Source organism: Spea bombifrons, chromosome 1 (assembly GCF_027358695.1).
Source record: "Spea bombifrons isolate aSpeBom1 chromosome 1, aSpeBom1.2.pri, whole genome shotgun sequence".
Classification (NCBI taxonomy): domain Eukaryota; kingdom Metazoa; phylum Chordata; class Amphibia; order Anura; family Pelobatidae; genus Spea; species Spea bombifrons.
The window spans coordinates 11,399,157-11,419,732 of NC_071087.1; the positions used below are offsets into that span (position 1 = coordinate 11,399,157).

At 44.6% G+C, this 20,576-nt stretch overlaps 1 protein-coding gene across 2 annotated transcripts; it reads right to left on the reverse strand.

The window, feature by feature from the left end:
• Positions 1-215: 215 nt before the first annotated feature.
• LETM1 (leucine zipper and EF-hand containing transmembrane protein 1) lies at positions 216-18,805 on the reverse strand. Of its 2 annotated transcripts, none has more exons than XM_053458187.1 (14): positions 18,565-18,805; positions 13,357-13,414; positions 12,130-12,583; positions 10,186-10,329; positions 9,961-10,098; positions 9,124-9,327; positions 8,369-8,488; positions 7,762-7,893; positions 7,064-7,234; positions 4,808-4,954; positions 4,081-4,215; positions 3,530-3,723; positions 1,045-1,183; positions 216-545 (listed from the first exon to the last, which is right to left on the reverse strand). In XM_053458187.1, the coding sequence occupies exons 1-14, from the start codon at positions 18,653-18,655 to the stop codon at positions 393-395; spliced, it is 2,280 nt and encodes a 759-aa protein (XP_053314162.1). In that variant the 5' UTR covers positions 18,656-18,805; the 3' UTR covers positions 216-392. The 2 variants fall into 2 exon arrangements, with proteins under 2 accessions (XP_053314162.1, XP_053314161.1); XM_053458186.1 differs by having other exon boundaries at positions 1,045-1,201.
• Positions 18,806-20,576: the final 1,771 nt, after the last annotated feature.

Genomic DNA, 20,576 nt, shown 5'->3' on the forward strand with positions numbered 1-20,576 from the left:
GATCAGAGAATAAAATACAAGGCATAGAGATATGTACAATCCATAGCAAACCAAACATCAGTAGCTTTTCGTGTATTACACATATTGCAGTCGATTCACTTAATAGCTAGTTGTTGCCTAGATAAAGAAGGTAACCTCTGGGATTAAACCTACACCCTATGCAGAAATGGGAATTCGATCCCACCATCCAAGATGGAATGATTGTAAATGACATGTTCGAACGCGGAAGCCTTTATTTCACTTCACACACAGTGCACATCGACGGCAGCTCGGCAATGAAGTCACCTCAAAGCAATAGAAACATGAGACACGGTAGCAGCCCAAGGGATACATTTACAAGGCGAGATAGGACAAGGAGATACGAATGGATGCTTCGGGTCCAGCGGATGTGGCTAGTTCTGCAGTTCTGCCGTCTGTTCCTTCTCTGCCTTATCCTTCGCCTTCTCTGCCTCCACCAGCTTTTCCTCCTTCTGCAGAAGTTCTATGATCTCCGCAACCTGACTGGTGGAGATGTCTATGTCTTCCTTGTCTATTAATTCCACAACCTGAGAGAAACAAGTGGAGATTTGGTGGGAAATGTGGCAATAGCACAAGCATAGTGTTAAACAAACAGAGGTGTTAATACAGTGGAACATTTTGAAGCCTGCATGGCATAAGAAAATACCAAGGACCAAGAAAGGTCCATGACAAGACAGGCCAAACACTTCTTACTAGCTCTTCACTATGCCTATGTTTCAGAGTAAAAGTAGCTATAAAATAATACTTGAGCAGACGCTACTGTAGTATTTTGATTATTCCTCTGGGATTAACCAAAGACTAATAGTATGTTAAGCCAGCTATTCACAATTAGACCGAAACCAAAAAATGAAAGTCTATATGAAATAGGATAAGGAAGCCTCAGGATCCTCTAGATCCCCTGATCTGTTAGCAGATAGTAACGGGACGGATACGGCAAGCCATTGGTTTCACAGTGTTCTGGTCATACATGCGAACGCAGAAACTCTCTCTAACCCCCTTTCTCCAAAACTCATGTTCAGCACATACCTTGGCTACATCATCGATATCAATTTTGCCATCCTTGTTTTCATCAAGTGCCTCTGCGATTCTCAGCAATTTCTGCTCTGGAATCTTCTGGATTTGCTTCATAATATTGATGAGTTCACCGATGCTGACGAGGTTCTCCCTAAAGGCGAAATACAATCTGTGTACAGCAGACAGTTACATAAATTAAAATTGGCGACAGTGCAAGCGGAAGAGGTTAACAGGAAGCAGGTAGTAGCAATTAAGCCAGGGACCTCTCATGTAGTAACGTTTAATAGACCTGTAAATGATTGCATTAATACACGGAAGGATTATGCGCTCGTGTCCACATGAAAGGAAGACAGGTTTAATGAGACAATCATGAAGGTGCAGGTACAGACATAGGATGGGACGCTAAAATATAAGCTTCTTGTTTATGATGGAGTCCTGCGTGACAATTATATATATAAATATATATATATATCTCGAGAACTCTGGCACTTACTTGAAAGACATATGAAACTATGTGTGTTGGGTCTACAAGAATTCTTTAATCTTCACACGATTCACTATTTGCCCAATCTTTTCAAGAAAATGCTATGGAAGCCGTTATGTTTATGTCTTCGAATACTAAGAGGTTATGGAAGAAGCTTGCATTTTAGCTGTGTTACTAAATATACTATATGGGTTAAAAGTAAGCCAAACGTATACATGAGATTTCTAAATGTATTTTAATAACAGTAAGTTCTATATGGCCTTTAAGTCACTATATTCCTTTTTAAAATATAGCAATAACAACAACAACGTCACTTATAGATATAGATATTTCTAATTAGCGTTCCATTGCTTGCCATCTAGTGCAGGAATGAAGAATTGGATTGTTTGGAAAATACCGTATTTGCTCGATTATAAAGGGGGGGGGGAGAAAAAGCCTGAATATAAGACTACCCTACAGGAAAAAAAGTTTTAATAGTAACTATCAATGCACGGGTAAACTATTTTTCATATTTAATAAAAACTATGATTGAGAAAAATTATGTTTTGTTTTTATTTCCTTTTATTTGCCAACCTGTCCCCCCAGTTATGCACATCTGCCACTCTGCCCCCCAAATATGCCTTATACCCCCCTTATATGTCATTCTGCCTCCGCAGAAATGCCTTATACCCCCCTATACCACCTAAAACCTTGTGTTATAGTCAAGCAAACATGGTACATGACAGCTGTGAAAACATTTATAGAAGGACCAGTCCAAAACCTGGGTGCTTAGCAATTTAACACTTTATTATCCAAAAGAAAGCGCAGCCACTAGATAAACAGTACTGTTTAGCTAAAACAAGCAAAAAAGTAGTGTCCGCAGTGGAAAGAGAAACAAGTCGCCGACAGTAGAATTTAGTGACTGTTTGTTATATACTCAGATACGCTCTATTTGCAAACATAAGTGACGTGGGATCTCCTCTATATGTCTGGCAAGTCTGCCAAACTAAGTATATAATTTTGTTTAGAAATTGTTTCTGTAGAATTCAAATCTCCTGGTTACAACCAAGCACCATTGTAGTTTCTAAATATTAACCAGTCGCTGAGCACACCGGTGGTTAATGGATGTAGGAACATACGAACAAGCTGCCAAGAAGAGTCCACAAACCAAGATGAAAGTCCTAAAGTTCCACCCAAAGAGCTCCAAAGTGGCAATACAACAGATTGCCCCGGAGCAAAAAGCAGCATCTACTAACCTTGGTCTGCTGAATAGCTCATCGACCACGTCGCCACACATATGGTACAATGGTGGACTAGAAGACTTAAACCATAAAAACCGTGATACAAGTAGGGCTACGCATCAGAAATATTTTAATCAGCGAAATGGCTTTTGAGGAATCTTTCCACTTTAACTACGGTATGTATTATCGTTGACCGGCTCAGACCTTCTTGTAGGAGAAATACGCTCCATTTATAACACGCGGCAAAGTTGTTGAATTTAATTTAAATTCACCTGTAAACATCTCCTAGTCACACGTAAAGATTACGGCAGACTGCATAGAAACTGAATTTGTGTTTAGTACCCCATACTGAAAAAATTAAAAAAATGATACGTTCCAACCAGGAGAAGGGAAACTTCTTGGTCGTGTTCCAAGAGAGATATTGTGAAATAGCACACTGTATACTATAAGCAATTGTTATGTTTTTTGCTTTTTTTGAAAGGCAGCTGACTGGATCCAACAACACTGGAAGCTTTAGGATGTCCTCACTGGAGCACAGGTTGGGGTCTTAGTAGTTCAGGAGAACCAGACCCTACAGGCCACAGTTCAGATCCCAGCGCAAACTAGCCAATGGTTGATTTTTCAGCTAGGATATCTCATGGTCTGGCAAGCAAAGCCATGAAAAATATTTAATATTCACTCAAATATCGCTGTATAATTACTAATGTATGTAAACTTTAGCTTAGTTGTGTTAGAAGGACCACACGGTTGAGTCTACGGTTGAGATTAGACGTTTGTAAAGGGCTATACTCACCCAACTGGAGGGGCAGATTCACCCTGCACGTGCCCATCAAAGACCTTCTCCTCATTCTCCAGCTCTGTGATGATTTTGTCGATTTGCCCGATCATCCGGTTTACCCTCTTTGTCAATCTCTTGCTCGCCTTAGACTCTTCCACCACCATCTCTTGGCCGGTCTTCGACAGTTCCTTCTTGATTTCTTCCAAGTCCTGTGGGAATCGAATGTTTTACTAAATTAAGAAACAGGAATTCTACGTGGAAAAAAATAACCTTCAAATGAAAGCCAATGGGAAATTTGCTCAGGTAATCTCCGAACAGATAATTAAAAAGTGGCTGGCAAATGATTAATGTATTGCACACAGAGATATATGCGCCCTCCAAGGAAGACTGAATCAAATGCCATCATTTATTGGGCAATATTTCTAAATGTGAAGCAATCGCCATGGAAACTGATGGATGTTCCTGTAGACTGTTTCTCATTTGTAGCAGGGCTGTAATGGAATATATCGAAGATTTTACATTAGCTTCATTTCTCTACAGGACAGCACCGTGATTGTTACTGATACCTCACAATATTCCTGCACGTCGTCCTTTAGCTCGGACAGCTCCTCCTTTTCCTTTGTCAGAAGCTTCTTCTGTTCCTTAAGTTTAGTGCATGCGTCGCTGAGTATGTCGATCTCTTCCTTGGTTATCTCTTCACCCTGAAGAAATATACATTAATGGTAACTTAAAGCACTGGAAGACCAGTTCCCTGCCTCACACTGTGAGCTTAATGACTCTGAAGCTCTGAAAATGACCTACTAAGCTGCAGCTTCACCAAGAGACACAAAGTGAGGTGGAGGTGCTGTGACATGTTGCAGAGGGCATCAAGCATGCATAAAATGGAGTATTTTAGTAAACAGCCTAGATAATAATCTTTTAACAAAAACAAATAGGCTAATAAAGAACATTTGATGCTACTGACTCCCATTTAACACCCATCAGTCTTCTGCTGTTAATCTGCAAAGCTTGTCTGCATTCAAATTAAATGAACAACCATAAAACATAAAAATTAACTAGTTTCTGGTTTTAAAACATAAATGGTCAGGCTTGCTGCAGAACAAAATATTGTCTTGCTGGTCCCTAACACTGCTGCTAAGAGTATTTCAAGAAAGCTGGGATTAAACCAGATCCAACATAAATCACACGAGTCCAAACATACTACAAAATTGTATTCAAATCTGCGATAACCCTATTATGAGACATTCATTAAAACGTGAAAAGGCACACTGACAGATCAATGTATGTAAATACCTTAGTGCCCTCCAAGACTGGAGCCTTATCTTTCAAAACTTCAGGATCCTCAGGCGTGGTAATCTGAACTACTTCTGGCTCACTTACAGGACTTTTGTCCACATCTCCTGATGCCGGCTCCGCGTCATGCACAGCCTGTGTTTCCGCCTGAAAGATTGGACAGGTCATAACAGAGTCACATCAGATTTCACATAGGTTATATTAGGCATCTCAGTAGTTCTGTGGCGAGAGATCACATTTTTTTTGCTATTTACAAGCTTTGTTCTGGCTGTAAGGTCTGCAATGTGTACAAAGATGGTCTCATTTTATTTTCTCTTATTTAGATTAGGGCTGCAACTAACGATTATTTTCATAATCGATTAGTTGGCCGATAATTTTTTCGATTAATCGGATAAAAAAAAATGAATGTAAATTTTTTATTTATTTAAAATAATTTACTAAACAAATGATGTTAAATACAAACAGCAGAATAAAAAAACTTTGATAAAATGCATTTCTTGTATTGCCCAACCAGCCCCCCCAATTTATGCACATTTGAGCCCAGGCTTGCCACGCTGCCTCCCAGACATGCCACGCTGCCTCCCAGACATGCCACGCTGCCTCCCACATATACCACTCTGCCTCCCACATATGCCACTCCACGCAGCCTCCCACATATGCCACTCCACGCAGCCTCCCACATATTCCACTCCACTCCACCCCCACATATGCCACTGTGCCTGATATGCCTTATACCCCCTGATACACCACTCCATCCTCCCCAGACATGCCACCCTGCCTCCCAGACATGCCACGCTGGCCTCCCCACATATGCCTTATATACCGTATATGCCTTATACCCCCAGATATGTCACTCCGTCCTCCCCAGATATGCCTTATACCCCCCAGATATCTCATAGTCCCCTCATAGAGTCACAGACCTGTTCACAGCACACTGACACCATACTTTTATAAATAAGTACTGGGTTAATCTTCACTGCCCCCAGGATTTAGATTCCCCTTAGTCTGCCCCCCTTTACCTCTAACTGCGCCTTAAGTTAACTTTATTAAATTAACCCTCAGTCCTCATTAAATTAACAATAAACATCCCATTAACCATAACTACCCCTAAATTAACTCTAAATACCCCATCAAACACAACTACCCTAAATTAACCCTAAACACCCCATTAACCACAGCATCCCCTAAATTAACCCTAAACACCCCATTAACCACAGCATACCCTAAATTAACCCTAAAGACCCCTATCAACCACAACAGCCCCTAAATTAACCCTAAACACCCCATTAACCACAACTGCCTCAAATTAACCCCAAACACCCCATTAACCACAGCTGCTCCTATATTAACCCTAAACACCCCATTAACCATAACTGCCTCTAAACAACCCATTAACCATAACTGCCCCTAAATTAACCCTAAACACCACATTAACCATAACTGCCCCTAAATTAACCCCCACCTCCCCTAACTTTCAGCAGCCCAAATATTAATTTTATACTTACAGTTAGATGAGTGTCACAGCCATGTGGTTCTGGCCTTCTGGGAGAAGGAAGGGGCGGGGCCAGTTGTCACAGTGATTACAGGGAGGGACTGGTAAGTAGGAGCTGCTGCTGTGAGTCACTCAAACGGATTATATAATGAGGGGTATTTTTCAGAGCGTTTGCTCTGAAAAAAACTCTCATTTTATAATCGATAAAAATCGATTCAACTAATCGATAATGAAATTCATTGGCAACGATTTTCATTATCGATTATTATCGATTTTATCGATTAGTTGTTGCAGCCCTAATTTAGATTTATATTTTTTGTACACAAGCAGATTTAAAATGGAAATAAAATCAAGACTTAAATAGGACACCCCCAGTTAAATGTAGTGGTGGACGATTCATGGTAACCACATACGCTCAAATATATACAGCGAGCTACTTCAAGCGGCTGCTTCTTAGCCAAGCAAGTCTCAGTTTCGTTTCCATTGATTTGAAGACTAAATCTCCAAGACTAAAAGGCTAGTTCAGAGGTGGACCCCTCGCTCACGTCAGTTACGTTAAATGCCAAGCCCATGAAAACCTGAAACTTTGAGCTCCTCACCATCTGGAAAGCTAGTAAGCACTGTCTGCACTTGGTTGAGCAATTTTGAGAGCCCTTTGCATCACAGAAAGCAGGACTGCTTTCCAATGCTGCCTATCATGAACCCATACGTCATATTACCAAACAGGACATGGCACCAGAGGGCATATGCGATGACCCATTTACCTTGGCTGCCGCCTGTAAGCTTTCTTTAGCTGCGTCAGCCAACCTCTCCATCTCCTTCTCCTCATTTTCTTTCCTGATCGCCTCCTCTTCTTGGAGTGTTGCTTCAAGTTTGGTCTTATTGTCCACCTTGTCACACTCAACTGCAGCCACTTTAACCTGGGCTTCCTTTGCCTGGGGGAAAAAACAATATAAAACTTAACTTGTAAACTTGCCTATAATCTGCCAAAACGAAAGCTAAACATTCCCAAAGATGAATGTTTTACCAAGTTGATTTTAAGACAAAGCAATACAATCATGAGTAAAATAATGATAATGCGAATAACGGGATAATGATATAAACATTATCTCTTCTGAGCTAAGCTGATCACAGCACGATGGGGGAAACATTATTTAGTCTCATTAGCCCATATGATTTAATAAAATCAGAACCATCAAGTATAGGCATGGAATTCAACACAGAGTCACAGTGATGCAAAGTACCAGCTATTAATTACGTTACAGAATACTCTTACTCAGAATACTGTACTCAATTACAGTTTCCACCAAACAATCTAAAACCTAAATGAAAAAGAACAGTCTTCACATGATTGTCGGGGAAATAGGTGGTATAGGTGCGAATGACCTCAGAAACCCAGCGACAACGCGGCCGGGACCACAATACAATCGCCATGCAGAGGGCAGGACATAGCTGTACGTACCACACTTTCCGGCAAAGTCTGCAGGGTTGTTTTGAGCTGATCAGCTGGTGACAGTGTGTCAGGGAGATACAAAGCTCTGGACAAAAGGAGCAATGATGTGGGAATTTCCTGATTCAAATGGAGTTCCAGCCACTACAGGAAAATAAAGAGAGAGGTACATTAATTCCTAACAAATCCAGAAAGAAATGCTTAGAACATTGGTTTAACTAACATTCTACTCTGACTCACTCACACCAATCACTGTGTAGGAAAAATATTCATGGTTATTCGCCTTTCTTTTGGAGATCTCACCGCTGGAACGACTAATGGCGAAGCCAATGCTCTCCTATAACTGACTGATCTGTGCGGTACATGATTCCCACCGATAGACCCTACGTGCATAAGCACCGCGTGAGTGACCGCTCTGAGTTAAGAGCAGTAGATTACCAATGTAATAGAGCTTACCGTATCAGGCACAGATTTATCACTGGGGTAAACAGTAGACAAATTCAAAAGAGTTCAGACCGGTGTACAATCCAAAAACTAAATGCGTACTTTATTTTGGATGAGGTGGGAGTGTGCTGGCATGGTCTCCACCAGAGCAGGTGATGTACATGTAACCACTAACCTGATTAAGCTGATCTCTTAGGCGTTCCTCTGTGACTCCAAGCGCTCTCATTCCCCTCGTACGACAGGCGGCTTGCAGCTCTTTCACATTCAGGCTTTCCACCCCTTCATTGGCGATCAGCTACATCGCACAGAGAGACCAATGTTATTTAGAGGGACCACGTGACTTAACATAGTGACACAATGGAGTCTGGCGAAGATAAAAACTACTACACTGACCAATCTTGATGGACATCACTGCTTTATATTCCATCACTTCTATTAAGAAATATATTTTCTGTTCTGCTAGTCACGATAAACATATAGGGTTAAGGACATAAGTTGCTAGCACTTGACCTAGACTATCTACCTCTGCATTGGTTGACCTACCGATGTAGAGCACCCATGATGATGAGTTGGCATAAGGCCTCTGTATTGCCATGGGTCCGTTACAGAGTTGTAACTTCACAACATTGGCCACCCCAACCTACATTAAGACGACTTCATAAACTGTATCAGGATATCAGAAGTGTACTTAATATGTTTTTTGAACACACTTTAGGTTGGAATCGCTGATATTTTTATAGTAATTGCCAAGCCATTGACCAAAGACGCTACTAACATTTTTCATATAGCGAGCAGGTATCTAATTATCAGATGCTTGAATACTGGCCTCCGCTGGCCACAAACAAGAATTACCGGGCAATTCTCCTCTGCACTAGAAAAACAATTGTACGAGCTTAAATCCCCCACCCCCCCAAAAAAAGAAAATCTTACTTTGTCATCTGCTTTAATAGATCGGAGTTTCATGGTGAGCTGGAAACGCAGGAAGTTATTCGTCCCGATTGACTGCAGTTCCACGAGCTTACACAGCGCCACGAGCTGAGGTCTCGTCAGGTTGTCCAGGGTCAGCTCGTCTTCAAACAACTTGGAGAAACGCACAATCTCCTCGTTCGTGGGCCTTTCTCCAGAACTGCGGATCTTAAGGACAGATGACATAACAAGCGTCATTTTCCCCGCGGCTCCAGAGAACGTTCCCCATACCAAACACTTGGCTGAAAGCACTAGCTGCTTAAGTTGGGAGAGAACAAAATGGAAAACGCCAACGCAGAAGGACTATAAATCTGTCTATTCTAGTCTTCCACCAGTAATGATCCAGGACATTCTTGGAGCAAACTACTGTCCAGCACGGGACAAAATGCATGTTTCAGAGGTCGTTAGGCTAGCACATGTGCATCAAACAGTGTCTAAACATTCTTAAATTATATAGATTAGATTTAAAATTATAAATGAATGAAAACATGCTTTTGTATGTAGCCTGACACCAACAAGTTTAAGGAGAATTAAATACAAAATCATTGATCGGACACAGCCCAGTGCACCATCCGTTTAACTATGCATGAAGCAGGGCCCTTCTAATGCAAAGCGTATACCTAAAAGTTTAATTATTAAACACATTAGATGAACACTATTACTTAAAAGGTAAATTCACTGCTTCATATTTGTCCTCGATAACTGCTTTTATATATCTAGATGTTTATGTCAGAAATTAAAGACAAATTAAGGCAACGGGGTTCTTTGAAAAGCTCTTTGTGTCGATCGGAGTATAAATACCTTTTGGAAAAACTTGGAAAATTCATTGGTAACGTCACCCTTGGCAGCTTTGTTCCTTAACGCGATTTCCTCAATGGTATCTTGTAAGAACTTGGCCACTTCCAGTTTTACCCGCAGCTCCTTCTTTAACCTTTCCTCCTAAATTGAAATTAGAAACACACATCTCAGTACCAAGCAGACAAAAACAAACCTAAAATCGGATTTTTTCCGATCTTTAGCATTTACCTTCTTTGAAACGGTTTCAAATGTTGATGGCAGCATGTTTGGGAACAGCTTCAGTGCAATTGGCAGCAGGAACTCCATGAAGGGGACGATAATAAATACCAAGAAGGGAACCAGGCGGAAGAGGTCGGCGCATATCCTCAGGAACTGCCGGAGAAAGACAACGATTCATTATAAATCATTTCAAAGAGATCTTTAGAGAAAATGTTCATCTCTCAGACAGAACGGAGATTCAAACATCTCTTTATGGATAATCAAAGCTGCTATAAAACGGTCAGACCATTTCTTTCCATTTGCTGTTTTTAAGGGGTTAACGCTGCACTGTCGCTCTCATGGAGCGATCAGGCAGCAGGGGGATGTTGTGTCAGGTCCCCACACTTGTGTGGGGACCCAATCAACACATCATCCCCTTCCCTGAAGCTGCCTGTGGCAGCTGAAAACGCGATTGCTGGTTTTCCTGCAACCGCGTTTTCAGTCTACAGGATCACTCCGTGGGAGTGATCTCAGGCTCGGGGGCGGGCTCGGAGTGGCTGTGCTGTCTGCCCAGACTCCTCGGCAGACAGGAGCAGCAGCACAATTTTTTGTGAATGTAACAGGCTGACAAACTCCTAGGCACCAGGACAAAATTCTCTGTCGCCATGGCAACCTGGCACCTGGGATTTGTCGAGCCCTGCATTAACTAATGTTACTGGTAGGTACCGACAAGGACAATGCTTAAAAAAGTACAATTACCGTATTGGCTCGGATATAGGCCGCCCCCGTATATAGGCCGCACCCTAAAAGTTTGGTGCTTTTTTAAAGAAAAAGTTTTTTTCTTTAAAAAAGCACCAAAAAACATGCTGCCACTCTGTCCTCCCCCCCCCGAGATATGCTGCCATTCTGTCCTCCCCCTCCGAGATATGCTGCCACTCTGTCCTCTCCCCCTCCCCGAGATATGCTGCCACTCTGTCCTCCCCCCCCTCGAGATACGCTGCCACTCTGTCCTCCCCCCCCCTCGAGATACGCTGCCACTCTGTCCCCCCCGCGGTATGCTGCCACTCTGTCCTCCCCACGATATGCTGCCACTCTGTCCTCCCCCCCCCCCGACTTACCAGAGCAGACTCCCGGGTGTCTTACGGGGCCGGAGGGGGACATCTATGCACATCGTGTATACAACTCCCGGTGCCGGCACTCAGCGGAAGTGCCGGTACCGGAAGTTGTATACGCGTATTGCGTAGATGTCTTCCGCCGGCCCTGCAAGACACCCCGGAGTCTGCCCTGGTAAGTCGGGGGGGTTAGAATGCATCGTGCGCACGTTCACCGGCAACGGCGCATCGCCGCTGCCGGTGAACGTCCGTGCAATGCGCTTAGACAACCTCCCGTGCCGGTACTCCCACCCGTGGAAAGTGCCGGCAGGGGAGGCTGTCTGAGCGTATCAGACAGTAGGATGCAGGTCCCCTGCACCGCTGTGGGGGATCTGTATCCTAACCCCGCTGCCTGCCCGGCGCCCGGGACTGCATGTCCGAATAGACCCCGAATATAGGCCGCACCCCCACTTTAAAGACTTAAAGTGGGGGGAAAAAATGCGGCCTATATTCGGGCCAATACGGTAATTAAAACATGTAAATTACAATCGTATCACTTTCCTTTCTATTAAAACAAAAAAGCAACCTCATCCTTAAGGAACAAGTAGCAAGATGTCTTCTTCCAATTGTTTTTAACCACTGAAATAAAGTTAACATTTGATTTAGCACACAATGTATCGCTTCTCTCTAATATTATTAGCTAATCTTTTTTGAGGGGGAAAAAAGCAAAAAACAGGTTTCATTGTTTTCGATACTATTCTGAAATCCAGCATCTACTGTTATGAAGAGTAGAACATTTTCCCAGAAGAAATAGAAAGACCCCTTTTAGTTCAATAGAGTTTTTGCGATCTGCGGGAGAATTATATTCCCATAGTCATCTCACCTGTCTCCTTTCTCTCCGAGACAAGACGTGTCCGTTGAGAATTTGCCACGTCATTCTAGCTGCTATTTTAGTATCGATCCACAGAAGCCGAAAGCCATGGTAATAGTGCTTTAACTCGTCCATCACTTTCTGCCCTATGGACTTCTTTACAGGCTCTGCGTCTGTAGGACTATATACAGGTCCTCCTTCTTCCAACTTCTTATTTTTGTCCTTCAAAGACTTTAGCGACTTTTCAACCACAGAGTCATCAAAAAGGGAGCGCGAGGTGTGCAAACCTCTCGCTGCGTAATAATGCGGCCCGGTGCTAGCCGCGCTAGCGGGAGTCATCCATGTCTCATAAGGGTTCCGGCTTCTAAAGTACGTTCTTCCGGATGCGTTTGTCCGTGAACAGCCATTATTCCCTTTCCAGAACGAAATGTAAACAGGATGGGCGGAAGTGCAAGTCTGAAAATTTCTAAGAAAGAAAGAAAAAACACATTACATGTAAATAAAATATGATATAGCTTTTGAGACAGACCCACGGGGCAGAAGCGCTTCCTAACCAAGATCCTTCGTCGTTACTTACATCATCTAGCTAGAATATGCTGCTGAAGATCTTTGAAAAGAGTCATCGCAATGCTTTGGAAGCTGCCGTGTTTCAATCAGTGGCGGGGGCCAGGCATTTGTATAGTCAGCGAGACCGAGTCATTTTTATAAATGTTTTAATTTAATAACCAGTGGTGTTCTAGATTGCAAGCTCATCGGGGCAGCCTCCCTTCCCTTCCATACACGTAAACCCAAACGGTTATGTGGTGCAGTACTTGATGTGCCCTCTTTACCCATCGTACAGCGCTGCAGAATAGCATGATGCTATATAAATGAATAAATAATAATAATGTCCGAAAGGAGTTATGGCGTCTCTGTTATAGTCAATATTGCTGCGGCTCTCTGCGCTGCTACACAAACAGTACCAATGCAAGAATAATAATAATAATAATAATAATAGCTACGTGAAGGAAGTAAGAATCCAGGCTCATGCTAGACAGTAGGAAACTGCTCACCAGGGAGCACCTGGGTCGTGATGACCCTACCTTGTGAGCAGTTTGCTATTGGTTCTTTGTGGCTAGGAGGACTTGGCATTTAAATATGTCCAGGTTTCAGGTTATATGGTGCATCACCAATGTCTTCTAAAGCTGCATCTGAAATAAGTGCTTCCATCGGGAGGTATCCCGGGCTTGGGATTCTTACCTGAGGTTCGCCAGCCGCAGAGAAGTGCAGCTTAAACATACGCGTTCAGCAAGATTACCTGGAACAAAAAGAAGATGTTAACTCGGCGGAACAAGCAAGACTGTATGTGCTTCACGGCTGCAGAACACGCTACGCGGCTGCAGGACACGCTTCGCGGCTGCAGAACATGCTACGCGGGTGGACTTAACACGAGAAAAGGTCCGCGTGGATATCTTACACAATAGCGAGGAAGTGTTATACGTTCACGTCTGATGACTTTACCTGCTCAGACCCCCACACTGAACCAGTTCTTTACTGCAATGCTAACGAAGTCCATTCCTGCTAGACTTTCATTAGTCAGCGTGTTCCACGGGGTGATTAAGACCGAGGTACTCTATTGTTTACCACAAGTAGTATTAAAAACAGCACTTTTGTTTCCCATCTGATTCTAGTAATAAAGAAATCTTGTGCGAGCTCCGCTTTAAATGACGATTTTAATAAGCATGTGCTTTTTTCACCTAAGGGGGGGGGGCAAAGCATTTATTTCTCCACACTCAGCAGGATCATTATTTGTCTAGATAGGTGGAGCGTGTCAGCAAGCCATAAAGCAGCCACCTGAAATCACATGCTGAGTACAGCACAACCGCGGTTATCACTTAAATGAACACACCGGAGCAATGGTCAGGCATTTACGCCTCTATGGAACATTTGATAAAGTACAGAGTATACTGTAGAGAGAACACCTTATCATGATGAATTAAGCACGTATTATGGAAGGCCACCATCCAGTGACCCCCAGCTGGAAGGGCTGAAGTGGCTCTGTGAGATTACCTTTTTCTCAACACAGTATTTTGTTAAATCCTATTACTGGATGAACGCTGATGATTCCAAAGGAAATCACATGTGGTTGGTTGATTAGATCATTTGTGTATATCTGCCCATAGTGGGGGCACCAAACTGACCGCTCACCCTGGTGCACGGATGGTCAAGGGGCTGGTTACAAGGGAGATCCCTGATCGCCCCCAATCTCCCATTTACAATATAGAGGACCAAGGCAAGCATGAACAGCCTCAGTAGCACTCTGTACCCAGCAGCATATGTCCTAAGCTGGCACAGGATATGATGTCATAACACTGAGATATGATGTCAAAACCCAGAGATATGTGAAAACCCAGAGCTTAGTAGAAAAGGCAGCGATAGGTCCAGGAGGCACTGTCTAGACTAGGCCGTGTGTATACAACGAGAGCAGCCATATTAACGTTCTTTACGTAGAATCCTTGTGGTTATTCCTCCTCACTGGTGGGGAAAAGATGACGGAGGAGAAGCAAGTCGTGCTCAGAGCAGGGAAAACGACTGGTTCTGCAGGTTTTGTACCAGATGTGGTAACAAAGTAATCCCTAAACCAAGTATCTCGTAAAACAACCAGCATAATCTATACGTAGTTGTAGTGAATGATGCTAAAAGCCGTGACAGTTCTTCTTTTAAATGTCTCTGAACAAGCAGCTCCTTGCTTTTGGAAGCAAAACAGGCGTTTCCCCCATTAAGCCGGACAAATATTTTGGCATATTAATGCCCTCAGCCTGTATCAGCGGGACTGTGACACGTTTAACGAGAGAAATTCCAGTAATTAACGGAAACCCACGAGAGGAATGAGTCGTGCCGTGTCACGGCGTAACAAGCCATGCGTGAAATTCAGCCAAGGTGACTAGAGCTGAAACAACGAATCGATAAAATCGATAATAATCGATAACGGAAATCATCGATAACGATTTCCGTTATCGATTAATCGAGTGATCAATTCGTTGTTGGAGCACTCGGCTCCTTTTACTTACCTCCGCGAGCGTTCCCCGCTTCTGCTACACGCTCTGCAGTCTCCGCCTTCTAGCTACGTGACGGATGTGACGCGTTCCGGAGGTAAGTATTCTTCATGTCTGTGCACGGATCGCACAGAGCCACTCGCACAGAGCGAATCGCTCTGTGCGAATGGAGCCACTCGCACAGAGCGGTTCGCTCTGTGCGAGTGGCTCCACTCGCACAGAGCGGTTCGCTCTGTGCGAGTGGCTGCACTCGCACAGAGCGGTTCGCTCTGTGCGAGTGGCTCCATTCGCACAGAGCGGTTCGCTCTGTGCGAGTGGCTCCATTCGCACAGAGCGGTTCGCTCTGTGCGAGTGGCTCCATTCGCACAGAGCGGTTCGCTCTGTGCGAGTGGCTCCATTCGCACAGAGCGGTTCGCTCTGTGCGAGTGGCTCCATTCGCACAGAGCGGTTCGCTCTGTGCGAGTGGCTCCATTCGCACAGAGCGGTTCGTGAGTGTGGGTGCAGGGCAGAGTGGGGGTGGGGGTGCAGGGCAGAGTGGGGGTGGGGGTGCAGGGCAGAGTGGGGGTGGGGGGTGCAGGGCAGGAGACTGGGTGCAGGGCAGAGTGGGGGTGGGGATGCAGGGTGTGAGTGTGGGTGCAGAGCAGAGTGGGAGACTGGGTGCAGGGCAGAGTGGGGGTGGGGATGCAGGGCAGGGTGTGAGTGTGGGTGCAGGGCAGAGTGGGTGCAGGGCAGAGTGTGAGTGTGGGGGCAGGGCAGAATGTGGGGGCAGGGCTGGGTGCAGGGCAGAGTTAGAGACTGGGTGCAGGGGCACAGTGCAAAGTGCTGGGTGCAAAGTGCCAGTGCTGGGTGCAAAGTGCCAGGGCTGGGTGCAAAGTGCTGGGTGCAAAGTGCCAGGGCTGGGTGCAAAGTGCAAAGTGCTGGTGCAAAGTGCTGAATGCTGGGTGCAAAGTGCTGGATGCAAAGTGCCAGGGCTGGGGCAAAGTGCTGGGTGCAAAGTGCCAGGGCTGGGTGCAAAGTGCTGGGTGCAAAGTGCTGGGTGCAAAGTGCAAAGTGCTGGGGCAAAGTTTCTTGAACAGTAATAGTCCACCTCTTTTCAGAATGTTTGGGGTTATTTTGTTTCATAAATATTGTGTTTGGGTTCTTGTACTTTGAAAATATTGTTTTTTATTACATCATAACAAAATAAGAATGTTAATGTAAATTTTAAGTTGTTTTTTAACATCCAGTTCATTAAATTCTTTTAAATAAACGAAAAATTTGCATATTGTTTTTTTTATCCGATTAATCGATTAATCGAAAAAATAATCGGCCGATTAATCGATTATTAAAATAATCGTTAGTTGCAGCCCTAAAGGTGACTCAGCGGCGTCTGTAACCACAACAAACAGTCCCGATAATCCGCAGGAACCCATCCCAGACAGAGAGCAACTGCTCAGAGACCGCGCGGCCCCCCAATGTCAAAATTGTTTAGAAAGGGCCCTTCCGACCAGGACCAGAAGGGCCCTTTCTAAACTATACTGAACCGAAATGGGGAGACAGGAGCGTATGGGGGTCACGCTGCGTCACATGACCCCGTGGTGACTCTGAGGCTCCCGCACAGTATGTGAGCAGCCGGACAGAAAGCTGCCGGAGCGGTGAGAGGGAGGCGGGATGTACGTATATGTGTGTGTGTGTATATATATATATGCATGTGAGCATGGATGTGTGTGTGTGTGTGTGTGTGTGTGTGTGTGTGTGTGTGTACGGATGTGTAAGTGGGGTGAGATTGAGTGTTTTAGTGAGTATGAGTAAGTGTGTGTAATTTGTGTTAGTGTGTTCACCTATGTGTGCCAAAGTGTATGTTGGGGGGGCAAGGGGCAAAGAAGGCACAGACAAGCTGTTGAAGTTGGGGGGGCAGGGCAATTTTGACACCAGGGCCATGTGGTTTCTAGTTACACCTCTGAAAAGCACATGTATACAAAACACATGCCCCATACAGGAAAACCGTGAATGCAGAACATGCTCCGTAGGATTCCATGCCAAGGCCTGTTAAGTTCCTGTTGGTGATCAGGGCTCCCGATGATGTCGTACAGCGGAACATTATCACACATTTCAAGGACCCCGGTTATGAATTAATGGTAGGGCACACTATAGATGCCGATTGCTTTTTGGGTGTTAAAAACATGGAATCTGACATTCAGCCCATCTAATCTGCACTTTAATCAGTCACTGGTCTCGTCTTAGATTCAAGATTCCTATCCCTCATTGTGTCAGCCTGTACCACTTCTATCAGGAGGCTGTTCCACTTATCTACTACTCTCTCAGTAGAGTGATGTTAACTAGCCAGGCACAAACACACTTTTGTGAGCAAGCGCTGCACGCGTAATAGGTCACCAGGTCTGACGCTTGTGACCGAGCCACTTTAACAGCTACAGCTTCCCCTATACTGACCCCTTGAATACATTCCAGAAACGTCCTATAGAAACAGCACCTGACGGAGGGTTACGGCAGGTCAGCATCTCAAACACAAAGCATGAAGGTGAAAGCTACACGGTATCAACATACATGTCTCCATGACGCAATGTTACAGAAGATAACCCGGTGAGGGTTACCTGCAGGTTGATCTCCGCGGACCGTGAATCAGGAGGTCAAGGTCATCCTTACCCAGGCTGAGAAAACCGGTTAAATCAGTCCGCGCTTCCACACGTAAACACATATAATGTATACTATATGCATGTTATACTGGTTTCAGGGCACTCAGTACCCAGTCCACAAACTGGGAAGCACCCGGTGAACAAAGCAGCACCTTAATACGGCTGTACGTTTAACGGTTGTTACTTGGATGTCTCTAACGGGATTAAAACTGGAAAAATGTCACAAAAAGCACCCAGTCCGGGCTAGACCTGCTGGGACAGCCCCAGGGCGGACGATCCCTTATGTGACAGCGAGTGACAGCTAGACATCCAACAAGACAATCAATGGAGCAGTCTATGGAACATACGTATAGAAAGTGCTAAATGCGGAGCAGTCACCATGGAAACCGTCTGAATGTATCTGCCGAGTACACATTCAGCTGCTCTTTGCACATATGGCGCACTTTGTGATTTTAGTGAAAACCGAATGAATTCCGGGGAACTCTGTAACCGTGCCAAGCCCCGGATCAACAAGTCCGAGAGCCTCCCGAATAACAAACCCGGGGCAGGGTGCGGAGCTCCCGCACTAACATGTATGAGAGAACACGCAGCACGCATTCACGCATCCCGGTAACGGGGCCGCACAACTCGCGCGAATTAAATGAATCGCCACCGGGGGTAACAGCCCACACGCTACGGCTGCTGAGATAGGGGTAGGCAGCTATGCTGTAGGCCCGATCACCCTCTCCTAGGCCTCTAGTAGTGGTGGTGGTGGATGTGCACACTGACAGCCTCCTTACCCTTCATGCTCTCTCCCCGGCCCCAGACGTGCGGGCTCCTAGCAGCCCACGAGCTCCGAAGAACACAACCCCTCACAAGCATGGCAGCCATATTTCCTTGTTGCCGGAGAAAAGGGAGTAATTACAGGTTATTCCCGGGCAGGGCGCTGGGTCGGCCCGCAATAGGTGTCAGTTCTGGCTGGCTGCTGCCCCATGTCCCCTTGCCAGCGATCATAGATCCTCCTCCATCTCCTGACTGCGCACAGCCTACTGCCTGCTCCAGGGCAGGGACTGCTAGTGACGTCACCTCACGTGGCGAACAACGGAGGCCTCAACGGCCATTTTTGTTAAGGGAGGAGCCGGGAAATCCTAATTCTGCTGAAGGTTAGACAGAGGCAGTGGAAGGCGTGTGATGCCATCTTTGATGTGGGAAAGAAACAGCATGACATAGCAAACTAGTTTTTTTCTGGTGGTTGGTGTTACAAAAAATATAGATATTTAGTAAGAGTGCAAAAAGTGTGATGGTGAGAAAAATACAGTCATTTTCCCGATAAGAGATGAGGGTTAATCTGCACGTAAGAAGCCATTATATTGAGAGCTTTATAAATATAAATAATAAATAATTACTATATAAATAATATAGCAACCCCTTAATAGCCCGTCACAATGTTTCTCTTGTTGTAAGACGACCAGACATTTAAAGTTAAAATTGTTGCCGGCATTCTGTCCAGAATGTTAATGCAGAGTATTTTTATATCAAGCTCTTCCTTGGTCACTTATAACACCGTTTTGTAACATGCTGGACTTTGGTGTTTAAAGATCCGCTTATTCCTAAAATATATATTTATGTTAATAGCGTTCCAGTGATAATAGCTGGAGACTGTCCCTGACAAACGGGAATGCCCGGTTACCCTGTACTGTACTGACCACGTAGCGGAGGCTACCAAACTATTAGGAGTCACACATATTATTCTATGAGGTTCACCACATTTTATTCATCGATACATGCATGTTTCAGATGTTGCTGACCGACACGTGTAAAGTGCTGCCCTGCAGTATATGGGATGTATAACTAAACTCAGAAACATCTGACAACAGATAAGACCCACTCACCCCATCTACTCTGCCTGTTTTTACTGATAGAAGGATCTTAATCAGTCCTTGGTCTTGTCTTGGATTCAGGGTAGCTTTTTATGTCTGTCCCATGCATGTTTAAATTCCCTCTCTGTATTAGCCTCTACTACTTCTGCTTTTCCACATATCTACTACCCTCTAAAAGAAACATGGGAAGAAAAAAAGCTTCTGGCAGAGGATTGGAATCTTTAAAGCAATGCAGCCAATGGGACAGCACCCCTCTGCCAGCCAGGGTGAGCCTAGGGTAGGTGGCGCCTGAGTGCAGTATTTCTTCAGAGTCCCCACTTCATAACTAAAGCATGCACATACTAACACACAAACTCATTCTAACACTCACTCAGACACAATACACCGATACATAAACACACTCTCCCATCTCTCCCTAATTAACCTTATTCACACTCATACTTACATACACTAACACCATACACTAACACACACACACATGCTGAATGCCACACACACACATGCTTAACACCATACAGTAAAGCATACACATACTAACAGCATACATTCACATATGCTAACACCATACACTAACAGATCTTTGATCCAATAGATAGGGTGATCTGGTCCTGATAATGGGGCGCAGGGGTGGCTTCCTTCCTGGATCGGCAGTCTAGGCCAGAATATGCCATTCCAGTACACATTCGAAAGCACATTGTAGTGGGAGGTAGCCTGTCCTTATGTGAATCCAACATTCCATATAACTATACCACAGGATGGCTGTTACCCTGCAGAATGACCACATTTACAATACATAATGTCACAAAAGAAGAGACAAAACCGTAACAGTCTTTATGTCTTGTATTGTAGCATTTTTCAACAAGCCTTCCGGATCACGAGAGTTGGTAGATTTACTTGCAGCCTCTATGCATACAGGCTATAAGAGGCTTGGT

Coding starts and splice junctions, on each gene's coding strand:
- LETM1 (XM_053458186.1), bottom strand. CDS start 18,655: ATGGCTGCCATGCTTGTGAGGGGTTGTGTTCTTCGGAGCTCGTGGGCT. Junction 13,415..18,564: donor CCGGGGAGAGAGCATGAAGG/GTAAGGAGGCTG, acceptor TTTTTGTTCCAG/GTAATCTTGCTGAACGCGTA. Junction 9,328..9,960: donor TTTCCAAGTTTTTCCAAAAG/GTATTTATACTC, acceptor TCTGTCCTTAAG/ATCCGCAGTTCTGGAGAAAG.